The 25,389-nt window shown below is 43.7% G+C and overlaps 1 protein-coding gene across 5 annotated transcripts in view; it reads right to left on the bottom strand.

The window, feature by feature from the left end:
- Positions 1–25,389, bottom strand: part of Atg4c (autophagy related 4C, cysteine peptidase) — a 68,455-nt gene that overhangs the window by 4,023 nt on the left and 39,043 nt on the right. For 3 of the 5 annotated variants that reach the window (NM_001107948.1, XM_087549059.1, XM_087549063.1), the window contains 3 exon segments: positions 16,076–16,195; positions 22,430–22,506; positions 23,156–23,234. In NM_001107948.1, the coding sequence (NP_001101418.1) occupies positions 16,076–16,195; positions 22,430–22,506; positions 23,156–23,234 (276 nt within the window). 5 annotated transcript variants of the gene reach the window in all.

Raw genomic sequence — 25,389 nt, 5'->3', positions numbered from 1 at the left:
CATACACATTGAAATTAAAAATGAAGGTTTATCCAAATTAGTTGAAATTCAATGTCTACATAAAGCCTGCATCGTATGACTGGAGCGGTGTCTCAGCAGTTAAGGGCACTGGCTGCTCTGGTAGAAGACTCGAGTTTAGTTCCCAGTACCCACAAAGCATCTTCAACCACAGGTAACTCAAGTTTCACAGGCTCCTACACCCTTTCACTTCCACAGGCACCAGGAACACATGTCCGGCACAAACATCCATGCAGAGAAGCACTCATGGACAGAAATAAATGCACTTCTTTAAAAGCCCTGCACACATGTTTATAGCAGGTTCTTTCTGACAGTGTCAAAGCTTGAAGGTAATCAAGATGCTGCTGTTGTTTCTCAGTGAGAGAACAAACAAACTGTGCTGACCCAGAAAATGGAACACTAAAAGAAGTGAGCTATGAAAGCACATGTAAAAACTTCAAATGCATGCATGCTCCCATGTGGAAAAGGCCAGTCTAAAGAGACGGCACACTGGATGGCCTCCTATAAGGCGTTTTGGAAAAGGCAAAATGATGGGCACCGTACAAAGATCAGTGTCCAAGAGGACAGAGGATGGACGGGCATAGCTGAGAGGATGTTCTGACACTTACACTATTGTTTATGATGTCATAATGACATGTGTCCCAATATGTCTGTCAAAAGCCACAGAATATACAGTGTACAGAGTCGATCTTAAAACTCCAGAACTGGGACAATAGCAACTGTCAATCTGAGCAGCCTGGTAACAAATGCACTCCCGGAGAGGGGAGACTGATAGTTGGGGGGTGAGGCGTGTGGAAGGTCCCTGGTCGGTTTTGATGTGAAGCTAAAGCTAACTGTTAAAGATTATTCAACACACGATAATGGACAGCTGACTAGAAGATGAAGCCAAGGGAAAACTTCCCAGCACAGCCACGTGCTAGAGCAGCTAAGATGTCATTTCAAGACAAATAAAAGCTGGATGCCAAAGGGGGCTCTGTAAATTGTCTAGCTCACTCTTTTCTAAATCAACAAATTCAGGATTCAAACGATTACAACCACAGAAGGCATCAACAATTATGTTATTACAATTACATCGACAATTCATGATGGGTACGTGCTTCTCCAACGGCCTGTCAACAGACTTTCCAGACACTTCCCAGAGCGAGGAGCACCACGGCAAGACATCTTTAAGAATATGAGGAACTCTAACTTGAAAACTTGGGGCTGGACAGATGGCTCAGTGGTTAAAAGCACTTGCTTGTCTTCCAGGGGACCCAGGCTTGGTTCCCAGCACTCACATCAGGTGGCTCACAACCACCTATACACCCAAGTCCAGGGGTGCCCTCTTGTCCTCTGTGGGCACCCACGCAGACAAACACAGGTACATAAATATACAAATACAGTTTTTAAAAGAAAATCAATCCTGAATTTTTTTCAAAAAAAAAGAACATCTGGCATTCTAATTAGAACAATGGCAATGTCAAAATTCTCGGAATTTTCCTAAGCGGATAATACAAAACCTACATTTAAAAGTTCCAAATTAGGGGTTGGGGATTTAGCTCAGTGGTAGAGCGCTTGCCTAGGAAGCGCAAGGCCCTGGGTTCAGTCCCCAGCTCTGGAAAAAAAAAACAAAAAACAAACAAAAGTTCCAAATTAGAGACAAAGTATCACTGACTTAACACCATTCAAGGTAAAATACATGCCAATTGAATGATGATTTAGGGAAATGTTTATTCTATTAATATTTCTTAGATTTGCTTTTATATGTATGTTATGTGTGTGTATATGTTGTGTGTGTTGAGTGTATATATCTTACATGTGTACACATGTGTATGCTGTGTGGGGTATGCCATGTGTGTGCATGTATATGCCATGTGTGCACAGTGCAAGTAAGGGACAGAAGAGGGCACTGGATTCCTGAAGCTGGAGTTACTAGTGGTTGCGAACAGCAAGAACTCAGGTTCTCTGGAAGAGCAGCAAGCATCCTAACCGCTGAGCCATCTCTCCAGGACCCACAGGTTTATTATACAACCTTTTACAAACTTTTATCATACGTATGTGTGTGTGACCTATGTCGGTCAGAAGAAAACTAGCAGGATGGATCCTTTCCTCCAGCTATGTGGATACTAAAGATGGAATTCAAATCATCAGGGTCTCTTGAAGACACCTTCACCTGCTGGGCCATCTCCCTGCCCTATCCTATATCTTTAAAGACAAGATATAAATCTATTTATAAAACTGTAGAAGCAAATGTAATGAAAACACTAACACGTCTGTGGATGGGAAAATTAACAATGAGTTTTTCTTCGTTGATGTGCGTGTGCATGTGTGTGTGTGTGTGTGTGTGTGTGTGTGTGTGAGAGAGAGAGAGAGAGAGAGAGACTTTCTAAACTTTTAATCATGTACTTTGTCCATAAATTAAGAAAAATTTCATTTTTAAACTTTTAAGATAACTTAGCTTACAAAAGCATAATTTCAAAATGGGACTTGAGTGCTCTAAACTCTATTCCGTTTTCACAGCATAGCTAAATGCATGCTGGCACTGCTTTATTACCTGAAAAGCAAGTCATAGATTTCTTTACAGGAAAGAAATACAATCATACTTTATCTGTGCACTGGGGTGACGGGTAAGGACAGAATTTAGACAGGGAAAGCCTAAGGACAAAGCTGAGTAGCTTATGTCATCATAAAGCTAGTTAGGAGGACGTAAGTAAAACAGGGGAATGATCCCTTTCCCCACGCCAAAGCCCGCTACTACAGCTGCCACCAAACACGTAAAACCGTGCTAGTCCACAGCACTTGGGTGATACTCTCCATGGTCACTGTATGTGCTACGGCATATGCATTGGTCACACTCCAAAGCTAGCCAAAACCATGAAAAATAAAATGTCAAAATCACCTTGAAAAGCCTTTCAATTGTTTAAAGTATGTCGGTCTTAATACTATATGCATGCCCTTTTCAGTGACACTTGTAAATTTACAACACGGACTACCATATACTGTGAACTAGAAATGGTGACACCAATCCGTAAGTGTGGCACACTTCCTAGTACCTGAGGGCCAGGAGCTGGATGCTAGCCTGGACTAAATACATCAGGATACTGCCTTAAAATGCCACAACTAAAACTACATACATGTACCTATGAACACACATGTACAGGTATAGACAGGCAGACAGACAGACAGATGAACAGGTGGTAGAAAATAGATGGTAAATAATAGATGAATAAATAATAACAATAGATGGAAGATAGACAGATGGATATAGATAGATAATAGATGAATTCATAAAAAATAATAGATGGTAGATAGATGAATTAATAAATAATAATAGATGGAAGAGAGATAGACAGACAGACAGACAGACATGAAACACTAGCTGGAGAGATGGTTCAGTGGTTAGAAGCACTGGCTGCACTTACAGAAGGCCAGGGATTAATCCCCAGCATCCACAGAGTGGCTCACTATCATCTGCAACTCCTGATACCTCTCTGGCTTCTCCAGGCAGCAAGCACACATGATACACAGTTATATGCAGGTGGAACGCCCACACACATAAAAGAAAACAAACAGATACATATGTAACATGAATTCTTAGAGCCTCCTGGTTGAACTGCATTAACGCTGCAGGTGCTGTTAACTCCCCTACTGTCTCCTCCATACTCAATCTTAAGTCCCACCCATTCTTCTAGATCTCAGAGGAAAACCCTGTTACTAGCTCCTAGTCTCACCTTGTTTCCATGACAATGAACACCTAGGGCTTTTCTTTCTGAAGCACCACTTCCTTCGGTCCTGCAGCATCTCATTTAACATGAACAACTCTTTATTCACTTATTGTCTCTATCTGGTTCCAAATCCCAAAACACAGATAGAAAATCGATCCTTCATCTCCCCTATATATTAAGTCATTCTACATTCACCCCCTTAAAATTATTACCTGCAGGCTGGGGGGCGGGGGTGTGGCTCAGAGGTTAAGAACACCCGATGAGTGCTGAGTTCAATTCTCAGCAACTACACGGTGGCTTACAACCATCTATAATGAAATGTGGTGTCTTGTCTGGTGTGCAGGCATGCAGGCAGGCAGAACACTATATACATAATAAATAAATCTTTAAAAATATATATTATCTGTCCTCAGCTTCAGCTATTTCTCTGTCAAGCATTCTTGCCATTCACTGTGTGCAGATGAGGTGGTGAACACTGGAGGATCAGATGACGTCTCTGTGGTTTCAAGGCTATGGGGAGTTGATAAAGCCAGGTTTTGACCATGGCAGCTTAATTCTAATATAGCTAATATTCTATACAGCCTTCAACAGCAAATGAAGGCTCATCAGAGCAACATCAGATCCAATCAATCATAATAGAGTAGAACAATTTCTTTCTCCCCAAATTAGTTCTCGTCAAGAATTTCTATCAATAGTGATATCTTTTATATTAATTAGTAGTGGAGTTGTTGCAAATGGCAAATTAAAGAAAACAATTAACAAAGGTTTTAAATTATAGGAACTGTTTTATCTACAAGAAGTCTTTAAAGAAAACTTGGATTGTTCAGTTTACATTAAAAGACAGTCTCTATAATTCCCTGGCCTCCCTCTCCTAATTACAGTGAGATTACTAATGTCCCATTTTAGTTTGCCTTCAGGATGGGGGAAGTGGACAGGAGAGAAACAACATTGCATCTATATCCCATTTCCTCAGTGAAACATCCTAGAAAGTCCTAGTCCACACCCCCTGGCTTCACCACTCAAAGTGTATCTGCATGACTGAGACCCCAAGATCCTGAGGGCACATTAACACCATAAATACAATCCGGCTCCTTCTTATAAAAGAAAAAAGAAGAGATGGGAATTAAACAAGTGTGCCATTCACGGATAAATCAAGCAAGGCCATGTGCTAAGGACATCTTCAGGTCTGTGGTCAGAAAGGGCTAGGCTGAGACCCGAAGGACACTAAGGTAATAAGCACTGTCAGCGGATGGATCGGAGACTACATTCTTAGTACATTCTTAGCACATCTGGACAGACAGACAACAGAACAGAGAACATGGTCCTCGAGAGCAGATCTCACAGGTCCTGCTAAGTCAGATGAGAAGGTGGTTTGGGTGTCATTGTTTGCTTAAACACTCAACTCATAACCACTCTAGCACAAATTTCTCACAATGCTCTTCCTAGGGTTTCTCCCCACAGTGTCTTCTGATTCTTCTTCACACTTCTTTCCTGACCGCACGCCAACCAGTCCTTCCAGCTCCCTCGGATTCTCCTATCTCAGCCTACACTGACGGCTCCTCCAAGGCCCCACAGACAGTCAGTAGAGCATAAAGATGACTAACATTGGCCGTGGCGGGGCAGACTCAGCTCAAAACCAGATACCTAAGAAGTATGTGGCTGGTTGTGGTGGTGCACACCGGTAGGATTTGCTGAAGGAGGCAGAGGCAGGAGGATCACGAGTTCGAGGCCAGCCTGGGCTACACATTTTGGGGCTGGAGAGATGGCTCAGTGGTTAAGAGCACTGACTGCTCTTCCAGGGGTCCCGAGTTCAAATCCCAGCAACCACATGGTGGCTCACAACCATCTGTACTGGGATCCCATACCCTCTTCTGGTGTGGCTGAAGTCATCGAAAGTGTACTCATATAGACATAATTTTAAAAAATTAAAAAAAAAAAGTGTGTGGGCCTGAGTGAGCTGCCTGACCAGACTGTCTCGCCTTACTCAGATGTAAATGCCAGCGCTGCCAGCATCGACCCACAGAGTTCCTGTGCGGACTGAATCTGCCACCTTGCAAGACTGGTGCCTGATGTGGTCACTCTATACTGTTATTGCCATTATTATCACAAATTAGTCTGCTGGCATTTATTAAACATATAGTCATTTGTTGTTAATGTCCATTCTTGTCTTTTTAATGAAACTATAAACCCCTGAAGATTACACAAGAAATCAAGGGTTCTCATCACCAGATCCAGAAGGGAAAAGGATGCAGTTGGAGAGCACGGAGCTAAAGAAAGGAGCATCTCTGGGAAATACAATTGTAAACATGCGCCTGAAACACAAGAGTGATTTCACAAAGGCATTTTCCCAGACAGCGATGGGTGAGGGAATGGCGGAGGGAAGGAAACAGAGCTGCTGGAGGAGGCCAGATGCTGACCTGAGAAGAGAAAGCAGATTAACTCTCTCACTCTGACTCTGAGGACACACAGAGGTGGGTTCCAACCCAATATAAAACAAGCAACCAAAAGCAAACAACAGGATCTACCTGAAAATTGAAAAGACTTTCAAGAATGTGCCTTCTGCTACTGGAAATAAGACCACCCCAGGCAAGGTGGGTTCTCAGGACAACAGGAGACCGGACAGAGACGGTGAGCAGTCTTCGGCGGCTGCAAGGGGCTTTGCTCAGCACTACCACTCAGTAGCTATCACCATCTTTTCTAAAGACTTATTTATGTGTATGAGTGTTTTGCCTGTGTATAAGGCTGTGCACCACACACATGCCTGGTGCTCACAGAGGACAGAGGTCAGCCCCTGAATCTGGAGTTACAGACAGACGCTAGCCATCACGTGGGTTCTGGGAATCGAACTGGGGTCCTCTGCAAGCCAGCTCTCGGCCCCAGTAATTATGATTTTGTGAAAGTTGCTGAGTTTCCTAGAACTTCCCTAGCTGTATAAGGGATGTAACACTATCTACCTCAGAAAGTTCAATTACAGTGAGATATGTAGGGTGCTTAGCAAAAGACCCAACAAACACTAGATAGATATGCATTGAACTGCCCCTCTGATCTCAAAAGTTTATGAATGTAACCTTCTTCTACAGCCAGAGGATAACTAGACATAGAATTTTTTGTTAACCCCTATTCTATAATGAAATAATTTCTTTTTTATTTTTTACTGATTTATCATTTATTTGTGTGTATGTGTGCGTGTGCTTCTTTGAGTTCTATGTCTTCTGATCCCTTGGAGCAGAAGAGGGTGCCAGATCCCCTGGAGCTGTAAGTTGCCATGTGAGTGCTGGGAATTGAACCCAGGTCCCGTGGAAGCACAGCCAGTGTTCTTAAGTACTAAGCCATCTCTCCAGCCACAGTGATTAGTTTCTTAATATTCTTGTTTTTTGTGTGATTTCTGCCCTCAAACAGAAGCACTATCAGGTAATATGCTTGCCAACAAAAGGAAACTCTTACTTCATTTTGTCTTGTTTGTCCTGCTTGTTTGTTCTCTGAAGACAACACAAAAAAGCAGAAGAAACAAAATGAAAACAAAGTATGTTCTCAATCTCAAGATAAATTCCTTCAACAGAGAGAAACTGGACACCCAATGAACAGGATCCCAAATGAGGGTGTGTAAAGCCATCGCAGTTGCCAACTTAGAGTAAAATGGTAAACCAGGCCGTGCACACTTCACAAACCTCACTGACTCAGTCCCAGTCTTCAGAATGCACCAACGAGAGAGAAACACAGCACATCAGAGAGGCAAAGAGTGTGGTCACAGATGCACAGCATATCAGATCTTAGGTTGTAGCAGTTAAGAGTTCAAACCTGAGAACTTCCAAAGAAAGATGCTCTCATTGGGGGAACAATAGTTTGCAACAACATCAAACTTGTTAGCAGCCAATTCCCTCCAGGAAACAGGAGTGCAGACCCCCAGAGCAGAAGAGGAGAGGAAAGACAGATAATTTGAAGTTGGGCTCATCATTCCCGGGAAAGACCTGGAGACTCAGAAGTGGAGGGAGGAGCCCCAGGGAAACAGGAGTGGGAAGGCCAGAGTCAGCCAAGCTTGGTTTTTACCCCACTCTGGTCATCACTTTGTTCCTGAATGGAGAAGCTTGGGCACAATCAACAGATTTTTAAGATATATGTACATATTACCTTCACAAACACACATATATAATTACAGAGAGAAATTAGCTTTTTGAAAAGTGTACCTTAAGTTATACATATCAATAGTACTAAACCAATAGAGTACTGTAAATTTTAAGATAAGGCCACAGCAATTTAAGGAAAATAACCCTGAATAGGTGAACGCATCCTGAAGACTCACTATGTACCTCAATCGTTGAGCTCTTTGATGACTTACAAGAAAGTCTTTGTGCAGAGCCTCTTTAATTCAGTCTTTCATTCAACAAATACTGACTGACCCCTAGAATGTGACATCACTCCGTAGCACTGGCAATTCAACCACAAACTCGACCACTTTCCTTAACTCTGCCAAGGTAACGTTGCAGTGGAAAGGACATGGGCATGCCTGAAGTGGCAGAATGCACAAGACAAGTTACACGCGTGTAAAATGAACGGCAGGCAGAAAGGAGACAAACCAGGAAGGAGGCAGCTGCACACAGCCAGCCAGAGATCTAAGCAGAGAGTATGAATAAAGACCTGGACGAAGCAAAGGAAGGAACATGAGTGCATCTATCGGGAGGGAATTCTATGCACAGAGCAAAGCAGGAACATGGCCGGTCAACCGTGGTTGGACAAGAGAGCTGGGAGAAGAGGGCAGAAGGAGAGGTCCAGGGCTGGTGGGGGAGGAAGCAGGGATCCCTCTTGGGCCTGTAAAACCTTATGAGTTAGTAGAGGTTTGAGTGTTGACTCTGAAAGGTTGGAAAGAAACTATAAAGGTAGAAAGAGAAGTTCCTAGTACAATCTTAACCTCATTTTTAATTCATTTCATTAATTTATAGGAATGGGTTTTCACCTGTATGTCTGTCTGTGCATTGCATGCACACAGTGGCTATGGAAGCCGAAAGATGACATAAGATCCCTTGGAACTGGAGTTGCAAAGGGCTCTGGGCCACCTCATGGGTGCTGGACTCAGACCTGGCTCCTCTAGAATAGCAGCCAGAGTTCTCCACCATGGAGCTGCCTCGCCAGCCCCCTCCACATGTTAAACAAAACCACTGTGGTGGCTGTGCTGGCAACAGACTGTAGCAAGTGACTGTTAAGTGACTGGAACAGACCTGTCTAGGTGTCGTGATGGGCCAGCGTGATGAGAAAGGTCAGCAGGCACCAATCACGCTGGGTGGGAGATGATGGGAGACTGTCTGTTCGGCACACACGGGGTGAGGGGAGAAGGGCCCAGTTTGAGGGCAGGGCCCATGAAAACGCATTACTGACGTACAGAGCAACCAAATCCCCTGTGGATTGCTCTGCTTCTCTTTAGCACTTTTTTCTTTTCTTTTTTTTTCTTTTTTCTTTTTTTCGGAGCTGGGGACCGAACCCAGGGCCTTGCGCTTGCTAGGCAAGCACTCTACCACTGAGCTAAATCCCCAGCCCTCTTTAGCACTTTTTATCACTGACTTTAGCACCCACATTCCTTTGGATGGGTAGCAGATAAAAGGTAACAGGTCTCCTTCTATACATGACACCTGTGGCCGAATTCTAGTGAAATAAAAACATAAAAATAATTTTACGATTTTTAAAATGGATCTTTTTATTTTATAGTCAAGTCTTACCGCTTTAAAAAAAAATAGCTAAAAGCCACCTTATAAATATGCTTGTTGGGAGAGTGGATAAAACAGCGTGTGTCAAGATAAGTCCATCACCAAGAGCAACCTTAAGCACGGATAGAATAGATAAAAGTCCCATTCAAACGCTTCTGGAAGGAAGTGAGCAGAGTGCACTGTGTGGAGGGAGAGCCTGGGAGGACAGAGTGGAGCAGGAGACACCAGAGGCCGAAACTTAGAGCCCTGGGTCCCATGAAGATGCCTTCACTTCCAAAGCCAGTAGGCGGGGCTGGGCAAAGCAGGTTTCCAACAGTCAGGAGCAGTGTGTCTCTGGCACTAAGTGCACTGAGGCGATGGAAGCTAGGTATCAGCAAGGGGACAGACTGAAATCACGTGCCAGCCACTAAAAGTCAGTAGGAAGACAGTGTTCTGCGTCACCTGCTGTAAGACACCTGACCTGGAAGGTGTACGACCTGAAAGGGAACCTGAGAATCATGAGGAAACAGGTGAACCCACCATTAGGGACAAGCCATAGAATTACCAAACATGTAATTGGTTTTTGGTTGGTTGGTTTTGGTTTTCTTTTTGTTTTTTAAGAAAATCTGGTCATCTTTAAAAGTACAAGATAAAGTGAGACTTGTGGACTACGTGGCACCTTCTGAAGCTAACGTGATGAACAGTGTCACGTCCCTGACGGGAACAGCTGAACTGAGCATGTGCAGAAGAGCCTCATCTGTAAGCAGTGCGCACTCAGTTCTCCAAGCAGAATGGGCCACAGGCTAGCAATGACTCTCACCTGGGTCTAGAGCAAAGCTAACTGTTATTACGGTCTCAACTCTTCTTTAAGACTTCTAACTTTAAGATTTCTTCTAAATGGATGTGAAACAAATAACAGTATTTGTTCATCAACAAAAAGCACTACGAGAAGTAGCCAGGGAAACAATTAAGAGCCACACAAAATGACCCGGACAGAAGCAGCGTGAGAAAGGAGGAACAGAGGCGTCAGGAAGGCACCCCTCACGACAACACAAGGAATTCAGAATCCTACAAGACTCAGATTCTGGACATCGAAGTCACAGAAACACAATGTAAGGCAGGAAATGCCACCAGAGATAGAGGAAGCTACTGTAATTACATAACTGTAAAGGATTCAGTTGGGCCAGGCGAGGTGGGGCAGGCCTGTAATCCCAACACTTGTGATGCAGAAGCCAGAGAATCAGAGACTTGGGCCTTCGAAATGGCTCAGTGGGGTAAGGGGCCTGCGGCCAAGTCTGATGGTTGTGGGACTCCATATGGGAGAAGGGAAGAGTGATCCCTACACACAGATGTGTGCACGCGCACACACACACACACACACACACACACACACACCACACACACACACACACACGCACACACACACAAATAATAAATCTCACACGAATAGTAAATACGACAATTTTGAGAGAGAGAGAATAACACCAAGCTAGCCTCAGCTACACAGTTTTCAGGGCCAGCTGGAGCTGTACTAGGGTCTGTCTAAAAAGAAAACAAACAAACTAACAAACCAATCCAGGGCTAAAGAAATGGCCCAGTGGTTTAGAGCACCCGTTGCTCTTCCAGGAGCCAGGTTTGGTGTCCAGTACCCATATGGGGCTCACAACCATCTGTGACTTCAGTTCCGGGGCATCTGATGCCCTCTTCTGACCTTCTCAGGCACCAAACATGTCCAGGGGAAACAGACATCATGCATCATGCTGGCAAAAGAGTCACACATAAGATAAAGTAAATAAATCTAATAAAAAACTGTAATCAATCAATAGAAAAAAACTTAATCAGTAGGCTCAATTGGAGAGTAAGACCTAATAATCATAATTGTACATAATGATTTTGCCACAAAATATATAAAACTAAGTGGAAGAAAATATAAAGAAGAAAGAGAATTCTATCCCCGCAGGTGGGAACTTATCCCACAATCGGGGCTGTCAGACGTGGCAGCAGCCCCCTTGTCTCCTGAGCCATCGTGATGGCCCAGTGTCCTGATCCTCTTGCACAGCTCATGGCTGTCACAAACAGCTGGCAAAAGCACTGTGTGGCGGTTTGAATGTGCTTGGCCCAGGGATGGCACTATCAGGGGGTGTGGCCTTCTTGGAGTGGGTGTGGCCTTATTGGAGGAAGTGTGTCACTGTGGGGCTGGGCAATGAGACACTCCCCCTAACCGTGTGAGAGTCAGTCTTCTCCTAGCAGCCTTCAGATGAAGATGTAGAACTCTCAGCTCCTCCTGCACCATGCCTGCCTGGATGCTGCCATGCTCCTGTCTTGATGATAATGGACTGACCCTCTGAACCTGTAAGCCAGCCCCAATTAAATGTTGTCCTTGTAAGAGTTGCTTTGGTCATCGTGTCTCTTCACAGCAATGCAAACATTAAGTAAAACACACTGTAAGACTGACTTGGGTTTGTTTCAGTTCATCATGGTGGGAAGGCATGGAGGTATCAACAGCTCTGCCCCTGGTGACCCCTCCCCACACGCCAGGGCTCATCTCCTAAAGCTCACCAGCTGAGGATCAGGTGCACGTGCACGCGAGCCTGTGAGGAACACCTCAGATTTGAACCACGGCAGTCACTTAGCCCTCAATACTAAGCTAAAAAGCATGTAGGGGAATAAAGGACATACAAAATGTGAAGGAGGAAAGGAAGGAGGGACTGTGGATGACAGAAAGACAAGGGACAGGGCTGAAGAGAGCTACTCCTTCAAGTCTTGAGAAGTCAGCAGCCACTGCGAATTCATCCTCCGCAAACCTGGCTGTGCAAAGGAAACCGGGTGTTAAATTCCTGTCAGGACATGAAGAGGAAAAACAGGGCTAGATCAGTGGGTGTGGCTACAAGCGATCACAGCCTTTGAGGAGTTCTGTAGAACGAGAGGCGTAAAGCATTCGAATGATTCTTGACTACATGGATTCACCATCATCCAGGTGGTCAGTGTCACCTTCAGTCAGAGAAATACAGATTAAAATACAAACATACTAACTCTATCTAGTAGACTGTTTATAAGTTTTAAGTCAGGCAGTCTCAAGTGCCAGCGCATGAGGTGTTGGGAATTCTTGCATACTGCTTTTAGGATCACTCTGGCCAGCATCCAACAACAGGAGGCAAATAGAACGTCACAGCCCTGTGCCCAGCATTTCTACTCCAATGTACAGAGAATGTCTAACACAATTGTGAAGAATTAGGTATGCATAGGAATATTCTTTAAAACACTATTTGTAGGGCTCAACAAATGGCTCAGTGATTAAAGCACTTACACAGAACCTGGGTTCAATCCCTAGCACCCACAGGGGAGCTCCATCTCTAACTCCACTCCCAGGGGATCTGCCGCCCTCTTCTGGTCTTCATAGGAACTGCAGTACATGTGATATGCTTAATGGTTGCAGATAAAACACCCATACACACAAAAATAAATAACTCTAGCCAGGAGGTGGTGGTGCACGCCCTTAATCCCAGCACTCAGGAGGCAGAGGCAGGTAGATCTCTGTGAGGTCAAGGCCAGCCTGGTCTACAGAGCTAGTTCCAGGACTGCCAGGGCTACACAAAAGAAACCCTATCCTGAAAAAAGATGAACAAATAAATAAATAACTTTTAAAAAGAAAATACAATAGGATGTTATTTGTAACTAAAACTTGAAATAAACAATTTTAGGTTTTAGAAACAAGTTAAATGACCATCAACAAAAGAAAGACTGAGAACTTAGGTAACAAAGTAGCGTATGATGTTTATAGATGTATCAAAATGGGTGTGATGGACTGACCCAGTATGTAAGTTACCAGAAACAAGTAAGAAAAGGAAGGCAGCTGGGGAAAGAGCCACTTACACGGGGTTTATGACCAATTATAGTATATGTGTAATTTTTCATAAGCTCAGTGCTAGAATACAGGCACTTTTTTCATGTCTATATGCCTGAAATTTAAATTTTAATGGCATAAAATACATTATTAATGTGCTGCTCCAGCCTGACATTCATGCCTCTCTACAATATTATGTCAGCGTACGTCCCTAGTGTCACTCAGGCTGTGCTACTTCCTAGCGCAGTGTTTCCTAAGCCACAGACATTCCTACAGAGTCTTCACTGCTTCTTCCCACACGTGTGACCGCTGCACCATTAATGAACACGTTTCTTTTCATCACTTATAACTTAAACAATTTTGTACAAATAAATGAAAGGGGAAATCACGATCACTATACCCACAATGTTTTCTAGTATGAAGGGAGATTTTGTGTGTGTGTGTGTGTGTGTGTGTGTGTGTGTGTGTGTGTGTGTGTTTGTCTTTAGTGCCACATGAAAATATAAGGTGACACACCCTGGATTAATTTACAAGTAGTTTTTCAAGGCTGATGTAAAAGATCGCTTTGGTAGAACTGAACTCTCCAGAGCACACCCTTCAGGGTTCTGCTCAGATAGTCAGAGGACAGAGACCCTGTCCCATATATACACAGGACTTCCGTCAAAGTGAACCCTGCCCAGCTGTGCCCCTGCCTGGGTGTGGCCCCAGTGGCCCTTCTCTTGGCCTTCTCCTGGATCATTCCCTTGGCTTTAAGTACATTCCCTTCTTACTAAGCAATGGAAATTATGCGTACACTTTCAGGCTCGGCTTAAATATCACCAGCACAATAAAATACTTTGACTTGGATATGCTGTCTCTCTGGGTTCAACTCACTTCCTTCCTCGTCAATTTATTTCTAGATTCCAAAGGATGCTTATCAGATTCGCTGTAATATATGTCTGCTTGCCGGATTCCCTCCTTCAGCGTGTTACTCCGGTCTAGAGGCTCCATGTCTTATTCGAAGCAGGAACTGCATCCCAGTCATTTTACGCTCTGTGTGCACTGGTTATGTACATACCTGGAGACTAGGCTCCATCCGATTATTACCTTAATAATTTTTATTAACACTTTTCAATCACACAGCATAGAACATTACAACTAAACAGGGCACTCTAGACTGCCTGGCTTCATTTTCAACATAAGAAAACAAAAGATAAATCCTATTAGAAAAAAAGAGAGAAAACGGTTGGGCTGACTGAAAATGCCGAGTTCTGGTGTTGGGGGTGTGTGCTTCACTCAGAACTGCCCAAGCAACAGTGAGTGACAAAGCTGGGCTTCGATGCTACTCCACGGCCACTGGCTTAAGACAACGGTTTACTGGTTCTTAAAAATTCTCGGTACTTCCAGAACACATCTCGGCAGTTTCTTCTCCAGTTCTAATTGCATTTCTGGTGAAGAAGCCATGGTGACTATTTTTGATCAGAAAGTCACATGCAACTCCTCGGTAAATGCTTCGGTTGACCTCGGCCACAGTATTGCACTCCTGTTACAAACACACTTATTCTAATCCAAATAGAAAGTAAGCCAAAGGGGTTGGGGATTTAGCTCAGTGGTAGAGCGCTTGCCTAGGAAGCGCAAGGCCCTGGGTTCGGTCCCCAGCTCCCCAGTCCCCAGCTCCGAGAAAAAAAAAAAAAAAAAAAAAAAAGAAAGTAAGCCAAAGAAAACAGAGAAATTTGCCTTTCTGTGGGAAATATTTATCAATATCAGCATCTATCACTAGATTGCCTGGATTTATTTATTTTAGGACATACATGGTATTTTACGAAGACAAAGGAGTATCAACCCAGAATACACACTGTCAACCATGATTTCAGGAAAGGAAGCAATGAGAGCCCCGTGCTCTGCTCTGCTCGCTGGCCTCCCTGTGGCCAGGGAAGGAGAGGAGGTGAGGTCTGTGGTAGACAGAGGAGGGGGTCTCCTTGCTCATTTTTTCTGTCACAATCCTGTTAAATTTCCCTTTTTCTCTTGGCAGGTCAAGTAAACTAAAATTCCCACTCGAGACACTGTATTTAGCATTTTCATACTATGTTTACATTGTTGCAGTAAAATGTTAACCTATGTCTACCTTCCTGAATGAATAAAAGTAACTGGATGCCAAACAGTTCTGAAATTCCTATGACTTCTGCGTGCCAGCTCCGAATGCCTCACAGTGATTCTAGTCTGTTCCGACTTGCCGTGAAAGGGCAGCCTATGTAACCCCTGGCCCCGATAAAGACAGCCATCCAGTTACTTGTACTGAATACAGGAGGCATTAAAGCTCTGTGTGTGGCTCAGCAGTACCCGTGTACCAAAAGCATGCTTAAATGTAGCGAGGGGCTGGCTGAGTAACTACTTCAACGAGCCCTTAAGTAAACCAGACCAGACAAGACACAGTGACTGCAAGGGTTTATTAAAGCAGTTCTAAGAAACCCAAAAAGATCACTTCTCTTTTAAAAAAATAAATAAAAGAACCACTTGGACTAAAAAGAAATGAAATTTGACTTGATCAAATACTTCATTAATTTTTTTTCTACCCCTAAGGGAGTGCCCTTTAAAATCCTCTTCAAATAGGATGGAACCTAATTGCTTGCCCAGGGCCACAGATGACAGGATTTTTATTTCAACACTGCCACCTAGTGGACAACACTTTTAACAAGTCGCTGGCTCCATCAGACGGAAATGCTGGCTCCCCAAAGTTGGTAACATTCAAGGAGGAATGTACATGTATGTACACGTAACAGTTTACACACTTATTGTCATGGAATAGAAATCATATAATTTACGAACATTATTACGCAGTGCTTTTAATTAGGTACCTTAGTGATTTCTTCAGATGCTCGTTCAAAGTCCTGGACATTTCGACAGTAAAATCCTATCGTGCAACTAGGATCCATTTTTCGAAATGACATCTTCTTAGGAGATGGACAGTGGAATGTCTGCAATTTTTAAAATAGTCTGGAATTAATTTTCCCTTACTTGATGGACTTTTTCTAAAAATATAATAAATACATTTCCTAAGGAGCATTTTAGCCCTTACCATTCTCTATAAAGATGCAAAACACAAGAACCAGCCTTGTGTATTTTTTTTTTTTTTTTGGTTCTTTTTTTCGGAGCTGGGGACTGAACCCAGGGCCTTGCGCTTCCTAGGCAAGCGCTCTACCACTGAGCTAAATCCCCAACCCAGCCTTGTGTATTTTTAACCAAACCTTCAGCCTCATGACACTATACTGTTCAGCAAAACAAAGCCAGTTCACCAAACACGGGACACATTTCTGATACTCGAAGAAAGGAAGAAACACAGACCACCAGAGTCAGCATGTATGGTCCAGTCCAGAACCAGCCATGTTAGCCAGCCATCTCTGAGAGGCTGAGTTCAGTCTGTTTTATTAGAGATTCTTCATTGTTTATGAATTCATAGCAGTTTTATCATATAGCTAAAGGTGAGAAATGAACCAAATACCTACGGGTTGCTGAATTAAAACTGTTATGTTCAGGGGCGGGAAAGATAACTTGGTGGTTAAGAGTACTGGCTACTGTTGCAGAGGACCCAACCCCCCCCCACACACCAAAGTGGTTCCCAACTGCCAGTAACTCCAGTGCCAAGGGATCCAATGCCCCCTTCTGGCCTCCGTGGGCACTGCACACACGAAAGGCACATATCACACACCTAATATAAAATAAATAAGTCTTTTTTAAAATGTAAAGATTCAAGTCGTACCATAGTTGTTTGGAATTAAAGTGGAACAAATACCTTTCATGCGCATGTGGATGAGGGTTCACTTTAGTCTTGTGTGTGCATGTGGATATATGAAGGTTCCTCCTAATGCTTAACTCTTTTAATAAGACTAGTCTATAACACCCAAACCACAGGCTTGTGCAAATGCCCTGCACTGACACAGACAGCTTCAGGGTTCTGTTTGTTTGATTTTGTCATTCTTGTGGTTTTGTTCATCTATTCTTTGATACAGTCTGTCACTGTGTAGCCCTGGCTAGCATAGACTTGGCAATGTAGACCAGGCTGGCCTCCAACTCACAGGAACCCACCAGCCTCGGCCTCCTGAGTGTAAAATTATTGTCCCATAATTGAATTTCTCCTAATTTTCTTTTCTAATATTCATTCCCATGAAGAGCATGAGATGAGGCAGGCGAAACTCGCCCATGGGGGCTCTGCAAAGGGCATACGTTCTGAGCAGGCCAATTCTGTGTCTGAGTCAACAGCACGCAGTAAACATGCACCAACCCTGACCTGTACAAAGTGCCTAGCTAATGCCTTCTTCAATTAGTGGGGTCCACGCTAGCTAACGTAGATCTCTCCGGCACTACCCAATACAAGCGCTGTTTCACTGGACTTTCCCTACTACGGTTTCAATTATTTTATTTTAAAGAGACTAAGAAACAGATCTGAAGCACAGAATAGCTAAGAAAACTGTACGTTGCAATATGGAGGAGTGTGTTGGGGTACAAGGCACAGTTCTAGGTCATATTTATAAGAAAATAAATTATTTTACATAGAGCATATCTAAAAATAGCCAAATTTGTTGAAACCCGGTAACAAGAACTGATTCTTCAGTTCTTACTACCTGGTAAGGAAGGCAGTCAGAAAGTCTGTACAAGGTCCAGTGGCACAGATTTATCTCACCTGTAACTGTGTCCTTCTCGCCACAAAGCACTGACTAGAGCCTTTCCTACAATCAGTAACTAGACTAGCATGTGCCTGCTCCACCACAGTGTCCATAGAAAAGAGCCACAAACACTGACCTGTAACTTGTGCTTTCCTCGATGTCTAAAACGAACTTGTTCATTACCCACAAAGCACAGCTACAAGTCCCTGATTTTACTCAACAGTGAAGCTGCTCCTGGCTGTCCCTGCATGAGGAGGAGGACTCAGAAGGGCACCTCAGGTCCATCTCTGTTTAAGTCACATTGTTTTGTGTTTACCTAAGATTCTGAAGTCAAAACAATATTAATTTAAATTCCGAATCATTTCGAATCATTTTTACTCATTGTGAAATAAGTCCGCCTTTTAAATATACTCCAAAGTGGTGCTGCTGGTCTAGGTTCATTTTATGATAACTCTTTAAGCTATGCGTGTATAATTTTAAAATTCTGATGTCTGGTAATAGCAGCCTCTACCTACATACACAATTTAGGGAGTAATAACTATGTATACTTCCTTCTGTAACAATGAAATATATTTCTGGAAAAAGAAGAATCAACTCCTATTTATTTCGTTTTAATGCATCATTTATTCATTGCCTGAACAAATAATTATTAGGCACCTATTAAATTCCAGACATGATTATGTGTTTAATTAAGATTTCATTTCTAAAAGAGATATGGTGGATCCATACTCTTTATATATGCTCTAAGAATAATAATTATTGGCATAATGGATTTTATTACCTAAACATATAAACGATACCAGAACAATTATATTTAGGTATGCCTATGCTATTGTGGAGCTTGGGATGAAGCTTCCTAAGTAGTAAAGAACATGCCTGCTAACTGCAGTTCACATGTGAGAGAACATGCCTGCTAACTGCAGTTCACATGTGAGAGAACATGCCTTCTAACTGTAGTTCACATGTGAGAGAACACGCCTGCGCCTGCTAACTGTAGTTCACACGTGAGAGAACATGCCTTCTAACTGCAGTTCACATGTGAGAGAACATGCCTGCTAACTGCAGTTCACATGTGAGAGAACATGCCTTCTAACTGTAGTTCACATGTGAGAGAACACGCCTGCTAACTGCAGTTCACATGTGAGAGAACATGCCTGCGCCTGCTAACTGTAGTTCACATGTGAGAGAACATGCCTTCTAACTGCAGTTCACATGTGAGAGAACATGCCTGCTAACTGCAGTTCACATGTGAAAGAACATGCCTTCTAACTGCAGTTCACATGTGAGAGAACACGCCTGCGCCTGCTAACTGTAGTTCACACGTGAGAGAACATGCCTTCTAACTGCAGTTCACATGTGAGAGAACATGCCTGCTAACTGCAGTTCACATGTGAGAGAACATGCCTGCTAACTGCAGTTCACATGTGAGAGAACATGCCTTCTAACTGTAGTTCACATGTGAGAGAACACGCCTGCACCTGCTAACTGCAGTTCACATGTGAGAACAGGCCTGCTGACTGCAGTTCACATGTGAGAGAACATGCCTTCTAACTGTAGTTCACATGTGAGAGAACACGCCTGCTAACTGCAGTTCACATGTGAGAGAACACGCCTGCGCCTGCTAACTGTAGTTCACATGTGAGAGAACATGCCTTCTAACTGCAGTTCACATGTGAGAGAACATGCCTGTGCCTGCTAACTATAGTTCACATGTGAGAGAACATGCCTTCTAACTGCAGTTCACATGTGAGAGAACATGCCTGCTAACTGTAGTTCACATGTGTGAGTCATAAAGAATGTATCTCTGCCTGACAAATTCACCTTCCTCACCTGTCTGTCTGTCTGTCTAATAACTTCAATGCCACTATTTCTCTTAATTTATTGGTGGTGATTGATCCTCCCAGGGTCTGGAAGTTGGAATAGGGGACCTAGGAATTGGAACAGATAAACATGCCCATTAACAGGACTTTTCTTTCCTTTAAGAACTTAGCATTTGTCCGCAGTGTTGGCACATGCCAGTAATCTCAGCACTTGGAAGGCCATGGGTCTCTGTGAGTTCAAGGCCAGCTTGGTCTACAAAGTGAGTTCTAGGCCAGCCAGGGTGACACAGTGAGACCCCCATCTCAAAACATAATAATAAAAAATTAAAATATCATCTTAAAGAACACAGTCTATGATTCTGGAAGCACATGAAATAAGAACTCGCAGTGTCTGGTTTAGGAAGCCTTACTTCACTAATAATATTTATGTAATATTGCCCTAGTCTGGGTTCTGTTGCCTGATAGCAGCAGGGCCAAATGTAACTTGGAAAGAAGTTTATTTCAGCTTTTGGGTCACAGTCCACAAATGAGGGGTGTCAGGGCAGAACTCAAGGCAGGAGCTCACAGCAGAAACCATGGAGGAGTGCTGCTCACTGCCCCACAGCCTAGCTTCAGCTCAGCCAACTTTCTTACAGCCCAGGACCTCCTGCCTAAGGGTGACACCAGCCACAGCCTTCCTATGCCAACTAGCAATCAAGAAAATGCCCCACAGACGTGCCGGCAGGCCAGGCTGGTGGAAGCAATCCCCCAACCCTGAGCTGAAGCTGAGTAGGAAAAACATTGCATATACATTTCGTGTGAGTACACAAATAAATTATATTTGTAAGCTATACACATGCCCACACATGAATGCACACATGTGTGTCCTCCTCCCACTCCAACAACTAAGACTCTGTCTTATTCTGGTCACTGACAATGAAAACCTGCAACTCAGTCTGCACTCGCTGCTAAGGCCCCACGTTACCCTCATTCTCTTCTGCTTTTTCACCGTCTTTTCACGGCGTTTTCTCTAAATTTGTTAAACAGCTCCTCTGAACCCCACTGTCTCCTCGGAAAATCGCATATGTGGTTTACACACTAACAGCTGCCTCAGACGGACGTGGTGATGCACACCTTTAATCCCTGCGCTGATTGGGGCAGAGGCAAGCAAGTCCCCATGAGTCTAAGCCCAACCTGAGCTACATAGCAAGTTCTAGGCCAGCCAGGGCTAGAGAGAGAGAAACCTTGTCTTAAAAAACAAACAAAAACCCTCAATGAAGATAACTAAAGATGGGGAAGACTCTACTCAATTACACGAGCTAAATCAACAACATATCCTAACGTATTTGAGGCAGTGTCACAAAGATGAAAATTAAATAAAGACATAACAAAAGCACTTGGCGATACACGGAAGAGTTCAAGAGAGGTCTACAGACTTTCATCTAGAATATTTAATAAATGACAGCTCAGAAAGAAGTTGGCCTAACTTAATTTCAAAATGTTAAAAGTTCAACTGTAAAAATGTAAGAAATCAACAAGGAAGAATAATAGCAAGAATATATTTAAACACATTCTCTAGCTTAAATCTCGTGGTTCAGATTTCACAACCCTGTTAGGTCACTCATTTAAAACATCAGGATTGCAAGTAATTATTTACATGGAATTGGATAAAAAGGTTTGCAATTTAAATTTCTTCATCCACTAAAAAAATCTACAAAACTGATTTTTGGCATTAAAGTATAAAAGAGTTTTTAGAGTATGAATATTATTCATCTGTGCAAGGCTTCAGTAGTGTGTGCACAGATCACAGCAAGGCTGCTTGGGATGTACAGCGGTTTGACATCCTCACGTGGTATGAGTGAAGCAGAGGTGAGATGTGAGGTTTGGGGCCCTGTGGCAGTGCTCTGACCTAGACAGCTAGGGCACGGCTGCCCAGTGGACCTCCTAAGGTGTGTTAAGGCTCACATGCAGCATTCTACGAACTGAGGAACACATAACTTACAGAAGAGGCTAGGCTGTTCTATAATACATCTTCCTAAACCAGACTTTAATCTTGTAGTTCGTTTTCATATTGACTCCCTTGAATACTAGTGTTAATATCAGCTCAAAAGTCATTTCTGAAGCAGAATGTTTAACATACTTCGCACCAGCACCTCCCTTTATAACCACTGCCCTTGCCAATCCTGACCAAAATCGTCCTGGTCTGACAGAATAGTTACCCGTCTCCCTTTCAAACTCAAACTCCTCTGATATAACACTGGATGATAAATGACAGGGACAGAAGAGTCTATGAAATGAGGATCAGTGACTGCTAGAAGTCCACATAAACCCGAGGATGTACGCAGAGGCAGGGCTCCAAGATCTCACCCCGCCACTCTATACCAAGCGGTCCACTTTTTTTTGGGAAACTGTCCTTTTGTCTCCTCTCCTTCCGGGACAGACCTAACCCTCTAAAGTCTTCTCAGCTTAGACAGCTGGCTACACAAGTACTCAGAGCCTTGATCATTTATTTCACATCAAGGTCTCTAAGGAGTGAGGGACGGACATGAATGAAGAAGATAGCAGATCACAAATGAAACTTCAGCAGCCAAGCTCGCAGCCTGTGACCAGCGTTGACTACGGTTTTACAGACTAGCGAAATAGTAACTTGTGGTTGTAATACTGCAAAAGCATGGCTGCCTAGCACACCTCTAGATAACAGTCTGCCTCGTACAGTCAGAGAACAATACCAGCTCTCCACGTACAGTACCTCGAGAGGGAAATCCTTTATGCTGACATCTACAAAAGACTGGCAGTAATGAGGATCCATGTAAATCAAACTGTCATCTGCAAGGACAAAACAGAAGACAAGTAATTCACAAAACACCTTATTATGACACTGCTTACAATCCAATTTCTATGTAGAGCAGCTGAAAAAAAGGGCTAGGTGTAACAGCCTGCCGGCCTGAGGCTCGCCAACAGAAACGCAGGTCTGCGCGGCATAGATTAACTTTGCATAATCAAACATGCTTGTATAAGCAGAATTTTATAAAGCGATGAGACTGTCATTTAATTTTTGGTGATGAAATTACTTTCACAAACACACAATTATACTCTACAGTTTGCATATGAAAAATGCATTGGCTTCTCTGTGCTGACAGCAAGAACATATTGCTTGTCATTTAATCAACTAACACCGCTAAAGACCGGGGAAAAGGAAGTATGTAAATATCAGCTGCAGAATGCAGCGGGGTCTTCTGCAATTCATGGAAACCAATAGATTGTGCTTTGTTTGGGCACTAACAGAAATTAAGCACGAATTTTAAGGAATCCAATTACGCTGTGGACCAAATGACCAGCCCGAGTGGCTGACAGGATGGCCCACAGAATGAGGGACGCGTTGGTCTCCGTTAACCAGCTTGTCTCCAAAAATCTCATAATTACTTTCCACATTTAAAAGAAAATAATTAAAAAATAATCATACTTAGTCACTGACCTTGAAATCCAGCAAAGTAGTATGACTGTTTCGGTTTGCCGCCAATGATACCAACACAATACTCAAGGCTTAAAACACCCTGTCAAAGGCAATCCACAGATTTAGATCAGGGGACAGGTGGAGAGGACCTGAAACAGCCGAGCCCGCACTGCTGATTTTACAGGTGCCCCCACTTCCTGCCAACAGTTACTACTGTTTTTACGTTTGCTTGGTGTCCTGGAATCCTTGTCTTCCAAACTACCTCCCTTCTTCTTATCACCACTCAGTATTAATTCACATCAAATATTTTTATCAGGATGTTGCTCGACAACATGGACAGGCCACGGTGTGTCAGAAAAACTAGCATCACGAAGCACAAGAAGTTCAAGCAAAGCAAAGCTCTTGTCCTTCTCCTAATGAGAACATTCTCTACCATCTAGAACAGCGGTTCTCAACCCGTGGGTCACAACCCCTTTGGGGGTCAAATGACCCCATTCATGGGGTCGCCTAAGGCCATCCTGCATATTAGATATTTATACTGTGCTTTGTAATAGTAGCAAAATTAACGTTATGGAAGCAGCAACGAAAATAATTTTAGGGTTGGGGGGTCAAACACGAGGAACTGTATTAAAGGGTCGCTGCATTAAGTTAAGATCCACTGATCTTGAGGATCAAATAAAGGCTCAGATGGCCCCCACCTCTCCACCTTAACACCATCCAGCTCTCGACTGTTTATTACAATGCAAAAGCGTTGTACATTCATCAGAGGGCGTACTTGGAGGTGAACGGTATGGATGCAACATTCTCGGATTCGAGAGACTGAAGCAGGCAGAAGGTAGTAGTTCAAAGCTAGCCTGGGCCACGAAGCAAAACTTGTCTCAAAAAAAACAAAACAAAACAAAACAAAAAAAAAAACCTCTGAAACTTGGATTTTGATTTTTCCTAAGCTAATAATGTACAAATGTGGAGTCGTCTTTTGAGGTAGGCAGTGGTGGTGAGTGATGTGCAGGTTCCCACCAGGCAAGCAATCAGGAGGGTAAGCAACAGATACTCTGTAGCTGTACGATTCTATCCCCTGCTATGACACAGGCCTGCCATCTTTAAATCAGACTAGCGGTGATCGCTTGAATGGGTCCCACACAAACAGCCTCAGAACATTCCCTAGCTGAGGTCAGGGATTCCAGGTGCTTGTTCCTTCCGGTTCCGTCCTCCCCCACCTCCCAGCCCCGCTTCCTGTATCCCAGCTGTTAGAGTGCACAGGAGGTGAAAAGCTGACAGGAAATTGACTCTGTTAGAGTGCACAGGAGGTGAAAGGCTGACAGGAAATTGACTCTATTAGAGTGCACAGGAGGTGAAAGGCTGACAGGAAATAGACTCTGGCAGCACAGCTATTGTAAGTCACCACATGCTAGGGTAAGGATTTGCAGTGACAGTCACCCAACTCAACCATGTTCCTGTGAGGAACCCAGGTGACCCCATGGGCTCACCAAGCTGCTCTTAACTAGAGTAAGTTCTTTGGTCTGCTGGTGTCCTATCTGGGGTGAATAGGCGTTATCGCACATCTTCCTAGGGAAAGTGTGTTAACGATTGCTAAGCTACAATGCTTGACAGGTTAGCGTGCTCAGGCAGGCGGCCACTGCCGTGCTGTCCTCACTAAGGGAGCCCTGGAAACTCAGGGGCCACTGAGCCACACCACCTCATTAGGAAGCACAAGACGTAGTCAAGAGGCCAGGGGAGTGCTGGAGGCATGCATCTGCACAGGATTAACTTCCACAGATACCATGAGGTGAGTCTGGGAGGGTCGAAATGAGGTATTATCACTTAGAGAAGAACCAGAGCTTCTGCCCAACCGTCAACCCAGATAAACTGTGGACACTGGTCAGTGAGCAGACACGGGTCATTGCTGAAAAAAACAACAGGAGCTGCTCCCATCCCTGAGGTGCTGTGGCGAGACTACTATAGAGTTCTGAGGGAGGAAAAAAATTCCTAAACAGCCTATCATCGTGATTGCCAAATTCTTCAGCAGGACCGAAGAGACTAAGGGTGTTGGAGGCCTGTGTCCTGTGTCCCTTGTGTTCTGACTGCAGGTTGTTTGGTGACATTCCTATACGTTCTCGTCTGTCAGTTGGGAGCCTGCCTATCAGGTCCTGGGAAGATGTGAAGAACGCTCTGATGCAGTCAGTCAGTCTGTCAGGGTGTGGTAGGTTGACATAGATGCAGTCAGTCAGTCGGTCAGGATGTGGTAGCTTGACAAA

This window comes from Rattus norvegicus, chromosome 5 (genome assembly GCF_021556685.1).
Source record: "Rattus norvegicus strain SHRSP/BbbUtx chromosome 5, alternate assembly SHRSP_T2T, whole genome shotgun sequence".
NCBI lineage: Eukaryota > Metazoa > Chordata > Mammalia > Rodentia > Muridae > Rattus > Rattus norvegicus.
Note: the sequence above shows the minus strand (reverse complement) of the source record. Positions and strands in the feature narration are given on the sequence as shown.